At 31.3% G+C, this 11,734-nt stretch overlaps 2 protein-coding genes across 2 annotated transcripts; both read left to right on the top strand.

The window, feature by feature from the left end:
• The first annotated feature begins 3,550 nt into the window (after positions 1-3,550).
• RpL24 (Ribosomal protein L24) lies at positions 3,551-6,059 on the top strand. Its single transcript, XM_023168110.2, has 4 exons — positions 3,551-3,701; positions 3,816-3,891; positions 4,060-4,307; positions 5,882-6,059. The coding sequence occupies exons 1-4, from the start codon at positions 3,697-3,699 to the stop codon at positions 6,018-6,020; spliced, it is 468 nt and encodes a 155-aa protein (XP_023023878.1). The 5' UTR covers positions 3,551-3,696; the 3' UTR covers positions 6,021-6,059.
• Positions 6,060-7,321: 1,262 nt separating this feature from the next.
• twr (signal peptidase complex catalytic subunit SEC11 homolog C twr) lies at positions 7,322-9,706 on the top strand. Its single transcript, XM_023168106.2, has 4 exons — positions 7,322-7,481; positions 7,540-7,799; positions 8,968-9,145; positions 9,575-9,706. The coding sequence occupies exons 1-4, from the start codon at positions 7,431-7,433 to the stop codon at positions 9,623-9,625; spliced, it is 540 nt and encodes a 179-aa protein (XP_023023874.1). The 5' UTR covers positions 7,322-7,430; the 3' UTR covers positions 9,626-9,706.
• Positions 9,707-11,734: the final 2,028 nt, after the last annotated feature.

Genomic DNA, 11,734 nt, shown 5'->3' with positions numbered 1-11,734 from the left:
CTTCAATTATATTCATTTTTCAGTAGTTTGGTTTTTCGTTAAAAAAACTCTCTTATCATCATTATGATAAGAGAGTATTTTTAACTCTGTATCATGCAACTATCGGTTGTCAATTTCGATATGGATATTTGAACTGGGTATGAGTTCCGCTACAGAGAGGGATTTTATACTGCTATAAGAATAATTAACCAAGAAGGAATCGTGTAGAAATTCTTTCGAAGAACTGAACTAATATGATATATGAGTTATGTGAAAATATGAGTAAATTCTTTCTCGAACAATAAAATCATTCCTACCCTACTAGGGCTAGATGAATGCTTTCAGGTTGTTTTAAAAGTTTTGTCCGTTTCACTATCATGTATTTTGTAACTCTATATCTCCATAGATAGATATTTGTTCTACTATGTGGAGTATGCTCATCGATAGAGAATTTTTTACTCGATATACATTGATGCCTTTCCTTTTTTTTTCAAGTTTTAGTTTTGATTATTTTCAGCAGGTATTTGGCAATGATAGTATTAATGAATTTCAGTTCCGGAGATTTTAGCTTCGAAGATGAGCCCCAAAGTGGTAGGTCGACTTACAGTAATCCAGGGCGAGGATTTGAAGACCCTACTGGAGACTGACCCATCACAAACGGTGTATGGGATGGCGGAAGAACTGGGCGTCAGCTCCTATAGGTTTTTGATGGTTTGAAACGTATTGGAAAGGTAAACAAGCTCGAAAAGTGGCTGCCCCGCGATTTGAACGATCGACAGAAATTGAGCGTCGAAGTTCTATCACACCCACCATACTTCCCAGACCTCTCACTAATCGACTACCATATTTTCAAACAGTTCGATAACTTTCTCATCGGTAAAACCTTCTCCAATCAGGACCAAGCAAAATGCCTTCGTCGACTTCACCGAATCCCGAGTACGCAATTTTTACGCTGACGAAATTAATCGACTTGTGTTAGGTTGGTAAAAGTGCATTGATACAAACGAACAAACCTTTTGAAACAAGCAAAACAAATTTTTCAAACATATTGAATTTCTCTATTTCTTTAAAACAATTAAATAAACAAACCACGTAAAAAATTCATAATCTATGTAAGTAACTGTTTATTGTGAAAACAGACATAGCTAAATATCAATTGAAAAAAAATGTTTATCAACAATTTTTAGATATTTCATTTTGTAATAGTTATAAAAATCATAATTAACAATTTAATAAATGTTTATGAACTTTTATCGCAGGATCGTATGAAGTATATATATCAAAAGGGCTCCACGGAGTTCAAAATTTATATGCCAATTATTGATATCTTTTATTCCTAGATTTATGCCAACGGAGATTGGGAAAAATTTGTTAGTTAACAATTGAATAACTTCTTGAAAAATGGTGATAATACTTTTTTTTCTACGGGACTCGATTCATTCAAGTGTTAAAAAGATACTAGATTTTTTTCAAATTTTTAAAATGACGATTTATGTTATATAAAAATTATTTCTTTTGATAAACTCTCTTTAGCGGCAGCGCGTGCATGCCGTAACAGCCACGCGGAACCCTATTTTCAACGTCAAATTAAAATTATAAATAATGGAAATATAGTTTCGGGAGTCGGGACTTTTTTATTGGAAATTTCCTCCTCCTTAACGACCTTTTTCAAAATTGTTTAAATATTAATATTTTTTGAGTTATTAACGAAAAACTAAATACCATTTGTTTTTTATCTTATTTTGTTAATAACAATTGCAATTTTTTACCTGCACTAAAATCCTTCAAAAACATTTTTCTAGAGGGGATTCCGAATCGAATGAGCTATCGCTCATATTTTTAGGACCTTCATCTCCATTTTTCATGTTTTTGAACTTGTTGATTAGCCATTGTTTCAGTTTTCTTGTGTGTTTACAAACACATATCCCGTAGGTAACATGAAAATAGAAAAATGGGTGGTAGGTTATGATGAGAGTGTCATGAGAAATATTTTTTTTTAATTTTCCCAATAGAAATAGATATTTGAATAGTGCATCACAAAGACGTTATGTTGTCTAATCGACATATTGCTTTCGGCTATGTAAATATAATATGAGAAATGAGAAAGCTACACCTCTAACCCCATATTCATTTATTTTATAAGGTAGTTGGACAGTCGAATATATTGCTAAAATTACACAGCAGATTTGAAAAACAGTGAATGGACCATAAACTCAATCCAAACATGTAAGTTGCCAGGACCGGATGGCATTTACCCAGTAATACCTACTTAAAAAAATGTGTATAATCCTCAAAGCAAGTTTGTTCCACAAGTTTGCTCACGTATTGAAAATGGCCATTTCAACAATCTCACAAGAAATATTCCGCTGATGAAGAGATAGCGGCGAGAGAGGTAATCGTACCATTTCTTATTCTACTACTACCTTCTAAATTTATTTTTTTAAAAGCTCAGATTTTCAAAAAATAATATATACCTATTTCAATATCTATAGTTTGTTGAAATTTTTCAAAACTTTCCGTCCTAGCACATATTAGATTATTCCACAATAGTACCAATCGTATATATCTCATGAAAATTCATATTTATATATACCAAAATTATATTAAACACTTCTCTGACAACGGAAACTAACAATTGTTATGGAAAAATAATTTTCATTTTTGTTTTTTTTTAAATACGGGAAAAAATTGTGATTGAAAAAGATACTTTTTACATTATGTTATCTCTCTCCCCCTTTGGATGGCCGGCTTCCCACTCCGGTGCATTTGACCAATTCCTGTCAACACTGTTGACAGGAACTCCTGTCAACAACTCCTGTCAACACTGTTGACAGGAGTTTTTGTGTGGGGGCGCAGCATACGTGGTTATCCGAACCACTTCGGCCTGGATACCGGCGGGAATAACGAGGACCCTTATTTCCCAATTGATACGCTTCCTTTATACAAATAGTCTACTTTATTGTTTGGCATTCACTTCAGAAAAAGGAGCCCCGCAATTGCACATGGCATCGTTATTGGCATGGCGATCATTATAGGCACGTCCGTCCACTAACACTGCCGCCACAGCAATATCAAAAAGGCAATATCAAACTTCTTTTATCGCTAGAAATCTCACCAAGTATCATTGAAAGGAAAATTTTATATTGATACTGATTCATATATTACGTTGCTTAGCGGTCCCGTGAAAAATATCTATTTCAGTACAAATTGGCCAGGAAAAAGCGATATTCTTGTAATTTCAGTATTCGATAGGTTTTGGAAGTAGTCGAAAGTATTTTTTGTGCAATATCTATACATCTTTGCGAAGAGTTTATTTTAGAGTGGATAACTTAAGGGGTACCCAATTATCGGAATTGTGGTGGAAACTTATCCACTGCTCCCTCAAAATATTATTGCATAAAAATCTGTGAAAACTGAAAGGGAGGCTCAACAATGTTTGACAATTGTTCAAACATTCAATTCATAGAGCACTCAAGTCCTGACATCATTGAAACATTACAAACTATTGATACACTCTATACACTCCAAACTTCCATTTTGAAAGAGTCATGTAATTGTTAACCACTCAGAGTAATTGTTACTCTGAGTGGTTAACAATCTTGATTACGGAACAGGCCAAAATAACATCAATTGTCCTGTGTCAATTGTCGTTGCCATCAGTTTTCTGTTTTCTTTTTAGTTTGAGTTTCGTGTAAGGAGGAATAATTCTTTGTAAAAATGAAGTGAGTTCTCAAATATATTTTATTAATCATGAATAATTTTCTACATTTTCAATGTTGAATATGAACACCATAGACTAGATTATATATTTGTATTAATATTTTCTTAATTTTTAGGATCGGACTCTGCGCCTACAGTGGGTATAAAATTTACCCAGGCCATGGAAAAACTATGGTTAAAGTTGATGGAAAGGTAACCTTATGCTTTTTATTTTTCAATATCACTCGATATTCAATACAGCACATGCATATTTACAAACAATAATATAAACAGTATTGAGAGTTCTTTCCTACCTTTGGGCACATCAAATGTATATTTTATTAATGCTGTATCAATTGGTAATGCCTTTTACATTTTCAGACATTCACCTTCCTCAACTCAAAATGTGAACGGGCTCACCTTCTTAAGAGGAATCCTCGTAAAGTAACTTGGACTGTCTTGTACAGACGTAAGCACAGGAAGGGCCAGGAAGAAGAGGCCACAAAAAAGCGAACTAGGAGAACTCAAAAATTCCAGCGAGCTATTGTAGGAGCATCTTTGAATGACATCATGGCCAAGAGGAATCAGAGGCCCGAAGTGAGGAAAGCACAAAGGGAACAAGCTATCCGGTAAGTTGCGAAATTAATAATATTATGCACTTGCATGAATCCTATCAAAGTCCTATCCTGCTTAAATGTAATTGGATGAAAGTGAACCAAATTGCTAAAACCACAACAATTTATCGGGCTGCTGTTTTCAATACTCTGTTGAGTGCATGAGCATAATTTTGCAAGAGAGAAGTCATAATTTCTATGCAAAATTTGCCGAAGATTACAGCATTATTTTAATTTCATAAACACACCTTACGATTTAATCTCCACAAACTTTATTTGATAAATATATCATGACATGTTTTGCAGTAGCACAGTAGCTTCTTCAACAGTGATTTGAATACTACAAGTTGCTTCTTAAGCCAAATTTTTATATACCACAGGTAACTACACTTGAAACTACATCCATCAAATTACCTAAACCTCTACAATTTTCATATACCTGAGGTAGCTCTTCAATTATGATTACCTGAAGCATATTACCTCACTTTTACATCAATAATAATACTTCCATGTTTTTTTTAAGAAAACAAGTTCAATAATGGTGATCTATTCAAATTTATGTAATTTTAATATCTTGTTTCCTCAAAAATATGCCATGTTTTCTGTTGTTTGTCCAAAATATGTTAAAGTTCTATAATATTGATTATCTAACTCATCAATAGGAAAAACTTACCGAATCGCTTTTGCGTAGACTTTCTTGGAAAGTATTTTGTTTGTTAGTTGAGCTATAAACCTATTGTTTACTGCAATTAGCTTGATGATATTGAGTTCTTTAGTGAAATTATCTAGTGAAAGGGAAACATTGACTAATCTGTGAATCATGCTATTATAAGCTGCTACTTTGTGTTGATATGGATGGGTAGAATCGTAATGTATAGTAATATCAGTATGACGGTTTGTGTTGAATTGAAAAATCATGTTTGTTGTTCATTCTACTAATTGTTAAGTCCAAGAAATTGATTGAGTTTGAGTCCATGAAAATTCCCGCAAGTAAGGGGCTTAACGGATTTCCCATAATTAAACCTTTCAAAGAGGAATAAATATTGTTGTTAAATTGAAAATAATTTTTTTTTGAGACATAACGTGCCGACAGAAATCAGAAATCACAATGCTCTTGAATATGTCTTAGCAACTTGAGACTTGTGCATAAATCCATCCCTATTTATCTAATGAAACAGAAGAAATTATTGTTTCTCATTCTAAATTCACTAGTGTGTAGCATATTTGTAAATGATATTTGTTTCGATTCCATTATGATATTTGGAATGCAAATTGAATGAAAAAGTTGACTTCCATGAAGTTATCTATTTTTTTTTTCAGAAGTTTCCCATTTTCTTTATGATGCTGGAGAATAGAAATGTTTTGTCCACAATTAATATTTCTGTTGAACTGTTCTATTAGCAAATTCTTTATTACTACCTGGCAATATCCAAACAATATGAACATTGTTGCTATTTCCATTGAGTGTTCAATTATTTAATTCAAATTTGGACAGCACTTTTTTACAGAATGTTATACCCTCCCTTTTTGGATAATATATTTCAAATCATATAAATGAAAGTCATTAGTTCACTTTTCTTTATTTTCAGTGCTGCAAAGGAACAGAAGAAAGGCACTAAACCAACCACCAAAAAACCAGCAGCCCCAGCAAAAACTAAGGCAGCACCTAAACAGAAAGCCAACAAGAATGTAATGAAAGCTGCACCTAGAGTAGGAGGAAAACGTTAAATTGTTTTTTGAACTTGTGAAAATAAAAAGTTTAAAAAGCTTATTTTTTTTTCTGAAATATCACAATTTTCTCATAGATGAATTTTGAATTATTTGTTTTTTGAAGGACCAATGAAAATGGTTGAAATTTCCCAAGGCTGCAACATCCCTCATGAATATTTAAAAATGAATTGTGGTATAGAAAGATCCTATAACATGCATTGTTTCTATTCAACATCATCAAATAACTGATCAGGATTTTTTTAGCAGGTCATCATAACTATATTTCTTACTCTTTTTTGGGTATATATCCTCCACAATCTGAAAAAATAGCTGAATCAATAAAGACTCTGCTGACGTATAGTGAAGGTGAAACTGAAAAGTTACTGAATAATTTAAACCAGGAGTCCAATTAGTGAGTAATTTGTAGTCATAATGTTTACCTGCAAATCGAGAAAATTAAATATTCACACTTAACTTTTTTTAGTGGTCTACGTTATGAAAAACTATCTTTTCTGTTTTCAAAACCTGACATGCACTTTTAAAACTTTCGCCTCGAATTATGAATATCTTCGATTCTTTTCACATACATCATCGAAGGACTTTTTTGTTTGTTCTGATGACAAGTGTTACATGTAGAAATGAATGTGATGTCAAATGTATATGGCTAAACAGTAAAAAGTATTGAGTCCTTCACAAAAAATATCTCAAAGAATTTTGAAATATTTTGGAGGCTTCAAATGGAAGAAAACTATTTCAAGAACAATTACAGAGTACCAAGTGATTTTTCACCTGTAACAAAATTTCAAAAGGTACTGTTGGCGGAATAAATGCAATAATTATAAAGTTAGTTGATGACACAGTATTTTTTGTAATTGAAGTAAAATCGTTGTTTTAGGGGTGGTCATTTCAAATATTTCCTGATTAATCTCCCAAATGTAGTTACAATATTCCACAATTCTTCGCTAACTGAAATTTTAAGAAAAACTTCGGTCCGATGAACAATGAGTTTTGAATTTACTAGGCATGTGTACATTCCAGTAAAAGAATGTTATAATAGATAACGAACATTTTATAATTTTTTACTACGCCTCCTTGTGGCAATTTTATTCCTTTAGTTTGACTTTCGAATTACCAAACCTAGATGCCGCCTACTCACTAGTGCTGATTCTTGAAATCAGTTTCCATTCAATAATTTTACAAAATCAATTAGTAAAACATGTTCTTTTATAATTAAAATATCATTAGAATTCAAATCGCAATTTAATTCTATCTAATGCGAAAAAATTAAGATACTTGAAAGAGAAGAAGAGTGTGACAGTTTAAACTAAACTAACCTATAATTTTGTGAAGTGGCGTTTCTGTGATAAATATATTCACTTGACGTGGACTTTACTTAATTTTCTTCCATAAGAACCACAAAAAGCCAAAATGGACCTAGCTACTATGTTTGACGATGTTAAACGAATGAATAAGAGACAAGTAAGTTACACTTTTCAACTGTTTTTGTTTCCATTATTCAATATGTTAACATTTTCAGTTCATATACCAAGTACTCAGTTTTGGAATGATAGTTTCCTCAGCTCTGATGATATGGAAAGGGTTAATGGTTGTCACTGGTAGCGAGAGTCCAATAGTTGTAGTTTTGTCTGGTAGTATGGAACCTGCATTTCACAGAGGGGACTTACTTTTTCTAACTAACTATCCTGAAGAACCAGTCAGAGTTGGAGAAATAGTTGTGTTCAAAGTAGAAGGAAGAGACATTCCCATAGTACATCGGGTACTTAAACTCCATGAAAAGTATGTAGTAACAATAAAAAATTAGATGAATCACTTCATACTATTTTGAAACATCTATTGATTTTACTCATATTATATTATTTGTTAAAAGAAAAAATCAAAGGAATATCTGTAAAAATTCTTCATCAGTATTGCATATTTTTTCTGCTGATCATAAATAATCAAAAAGGTGCTTCAGTTTACTTTAGAATGTGTGGACACTCAAAAGTTAAAAAGTCAACTATTTGAGGAACATGTATAATGACCACTTGTTTACAATCACATACTAAGGACCTTTCTTCACATGTTCCTTTAACTTTTTCTTCAAAACGTTTAATTTCCCTAAAATTATATGTTTTCTAGCAAACTACATTTCACTTATTGATGAAACTGAGTAATATGAGAGACTTTTGTGTTTGTTCTGATGACAGTCTTACATGTAGAAATGAAAGTTATGTCAATTTATATGGCTATGGAATAGATGAGAAATCCAACTTTTTTTATAATTTGGAATTTGCTTCCCACATTTATTTCCAACACACATTTCACCAGAAGATGAATTATACCAACTTCTAACTGTAACTTCGCCTTCTCATATCTAACTAGGGCAACTTTTACTTTTTGTATTCAGCACTATTATTATAGATCAATTTCTGATGACGCCAATTTGGTTGAAGAAAGGTGGTACATTTCTAGTGTATGGAAGCAGTATTTGTTGTGAAAAATCCTATTGACAAGAAAAATACATTATTCAATAAGAAAGGAAGCTTTCAAAAAATGATGCTTGTTTTCTAAGGCAAATCTAAGAAAAATTTATGAAATTTTGCAACATTATTTTCATTTCTACTTATACTTTCATGATGTTGTGGAAAAAAAGGTTAACAGAAACTCTAGGGGATTGAAGATATCATTTGAAATATAGTTTTTCTGTGATTTCAGTAGTAGATATCTAATATAAATTGTTGGTGTTGAAATAAAAAAAACTGACTTTCATATACCTTATTTAATATCTTGAGTGGAAGTAGTTGATACAAATTGGTTTTTTCTTGAATTTGTTTTTTCTTTGTAACTTTTTTATTCCCTGTATATTGAAGAAGCAGAAAAACAATAAGGGTTTTTCCAAAAATATGTTTTCTTATGTATAATGCAGATATTTCACTGCACTAATTCCCATTGAAATAATTTTTAGGAAGAATGGTACTGTTAAATTCCTAACGAAAGGTGACAATAACAGTGTAGATGATAGAGGATTATATGCACCAGGCCAGTTATGGCTAACAAAACAAGACGTTGTAGGAAGGGCGAGGGGATTTCTTCCTTATGTAGGGATGGTTACCATTTTGATGAATGAATATCCCAAATTTAAGGTAACTCATTACATTACAAAAAAAGTCACTACTCATCATAATTATTAGGCATTTGTTTTATGTATACAAATTTTGTTTCAAAACGAAGAAACTAAGTTTGTGGTAATGATCAGAGAATATTACGTAGATATTGTAGCAAATTTCTTCTTGTGTACAAGGAAAACGCATCGATGTTGCCATATTGATCATTTACCAAAACATTGAAATTGAATTGAAAACATCAACTATTGATGTGTGAAGTGAAGGATACTAAAAATTGGGGGAACTCTTTCCTTAATCAATGTTGCCAATATAATTCCTCATATACTCATTAACCTAAGGCATTAAACGTGTCTTTAATGCTTTTACACATGTACATATAAGCCATATTCAATCTTGTTAATGAATTAGTAAATTTGTTACCAAATGATGATGACAATTTTTTTTCAGTATGCAGTTTTAGCTGGTCTCGGTTTCTACGTGTTGGTCCATAGGGAATGAGATTCAAATAAGATTCTTCAATTACATGACCTTTTCTATTTTTTGTTACTTATTTAAAATAAACTTCACTGGTAATATAAATGGAGATATATTATTTCAGAAACTCTTAGAAAACATCGGTATATATCCTTAGTACTTGAATGAAATGAATAAAAAATACTTTTGTCTAAATACCAATGGTAGATTTTATTTATACGACCGGTTTCAGGTTTGACCCCACTATCAAGTATAAAGTGGTATTTAGACAAGTGTTTTTTATTCATTTCATTCAAGTGATCATGAATTACCATAAAGTACGCAAGTCATCAATCACACATAATATATCCTTAGAAGTTGTAAGATATTCAAAGTCTGGCAAGGATACAAATCAATAGTTTTTCTTCGAGCAGAAGAATGGAAAACCTAAAATGTCAGCATTGTTGAGGACTGATATGCGATTCCTGACGTTGCTGAGGATATTGCTATGAAAGTTCACTCATAAAATAATTCTATTTCTGTCAAATCTCTGAAGGTGTAGAAGAGTCACAATTTTTTTTATATAAATTTCACTAAATTTCGATTTCATTGTCAAAATTCAAGAAATTTCTGACCTCAAAAGTCGGAATCTAATAAAATTTCAGGTTTGAAGCCAGAGTCAATGTCGAAATTTAACAATATTCCGAGATAAAAGAGGAAATTTTCTAATAATAATTCGTTAAATTCCTGCCATCAACTTAGAGAAATTATGTAAAACATATTCTGAGTTAATTTCACTAGTTCGGACTTCCATTGTCTATTATATAAAATGATTTGAAATCCCTGAAACAAGTAAAAAAGAATAATTAAAAAGAATAGTTGAAAATAACAATTATATTAAGCAACAATAAACCTGAAATGAAATGATAGTGAAATAACCTACAAGTAAAAAAATATAATAATTGAATAAATAAAAATTAAAGGAATGCAAAAAGAAAATAATAAAAAATAAAAAAAATGTAGAGATTCCAAGTCACGTTAGTTCACGACGTTTCGATTGTTGGTATCTACAATCGTCTTCTGGTGATGACTGACAGTCATCACAGTCATCACCAGTCAAATCATTTTATATAATAGACAATGGAAGTCCGAACTAGTGAAATTCATCACGAAACATTGTCAATCACCTTCAAACAAACATATTCTGAGTTACTTTTTCCCTATTTCTTGTCTCTTGAACATATTGAACCAATCAGAAGATTTTGAACTAGTGTAAAGTATCATTCCCCATTAAATTGCAGACTTTTGGGTCAGAACAGGAAAGCCATTACTTTGCTTAAATTTATAAAAAAGTATGTGCACCAAATAGTAAATCAAAAGCAAATTGAGCAATTGTTAATGGTAATAATAATAATATTCATCAAGTATAATAAATTACAAGTAATAATTTGATTCATTGGCATCTCAAACAAAAGTAAACTTTTTTGTGAGTTGGCCAATTTAGTTTCAAATTTTAATGTTATTACTCGAACACTGAAGTACTATAACTTATAACTGAATAGTTGAGTTACAAAAATAAAAACTAATAAAAATATATTTATTATTCGATCTGTTCTCTAGTATTTGTGAAATTATGCATATTGATTTTTTCAATACTACGTATTCACTAGGAAATATTATGTTTGAAAACGCTATATATATGTGGTGATTGAGGATGGCAGTAAGGCATTATATAATTTTGAACCTAGGTAAGTTGAGAGTCTTTACAATATAACTTTTGGGGTCTTGTGTGATATGGATTAATTCTTATTTATGTGAAAATTGATGATATAATTTTCTATTTTTTTTATTGCTGCCAAGATGTACATGTCCAAACAATTAAGCCGTAACTTTAGACTTGAGAAAAATACAAAGTTCTGAGATAATATACCGAAAGGATATTTGTCGAGTTTATTGACATTTTGTCCCACTGTCGCTATAATAATTTTAACGGGTAAATGAGAGCTGTAGTAAATAAATAGAAGAAAATGTGTGTTTTTTTTAAATTGCTTGTAAATAATTACTTCCCAACAAGTTCACATATATTTCAAAAATCTTTCTGTATAATGCTCTTGAACACCTCCTACGAGTTACTTGAATTTAACACAGCTGTGT

This window comes from Leptinotarsa decemlineata, unplaced genomic scaffold, assembly GCF_025532065.1.
Source record: "Leptinotarsa decemlineata unplaced genomic scaffold, Ldec_3_MD MMD2_tig00026330_RagTag_RagTag, whole genome shotgun sequence".
NCBI lineage: Eukaryota > Metazoa > Arthropoda > Insecta > Coleoptera > Chrysomelidae > Leptinotarsa > Leptinotarsa decemlineata.
The sequence above is the reverse complement of the archived record's forward strand: the minus strand, read 5'-3'. Positions and strand labels throughout refer to the sequence as shown.

Excerpts from the sequence above, each read along its gene's own strand:
- twr (XM_023168106.2), top strand. The coding sequence starts at position 7,431 with ATGGACCTAGCTACTATGTTTGACGATGTTAAACGAATGAATAAGAGA. Across the intron at positions 7,482-7,539 it reads AACGAATGAATAAGAGACAA|TTCATATACCAAGTACTCAG; the intron begins GTAAGTTACACT and ends TAACATTTTCAG. Across the intron at positions 9,146-9,574 it reads ATGAATATCCCAAATTTAAG|TATGCAGTTTTAGCTGGTCT; the intron begins GTAACTCATTAC and ends ATTTTTTTTCAG.
- RpL24 (XM_023168110.2), top strand. Across the intron at positions 3,892-4,059 it reads TGGTTAAAGTTGATGGAAAG|ACATTCACCTTCCTCAACTC; the intron begins GTAACCTTATGC and ends TTACATTTTCAG. Across the intron at positions 4,308-5,881 it reads CAAAGGGAACAAGCTATCCG|TGCTGCAAAGGAACAGAAGA; the intron begins GTAAGTTGCGAA and ends CTTTATTTTCAG.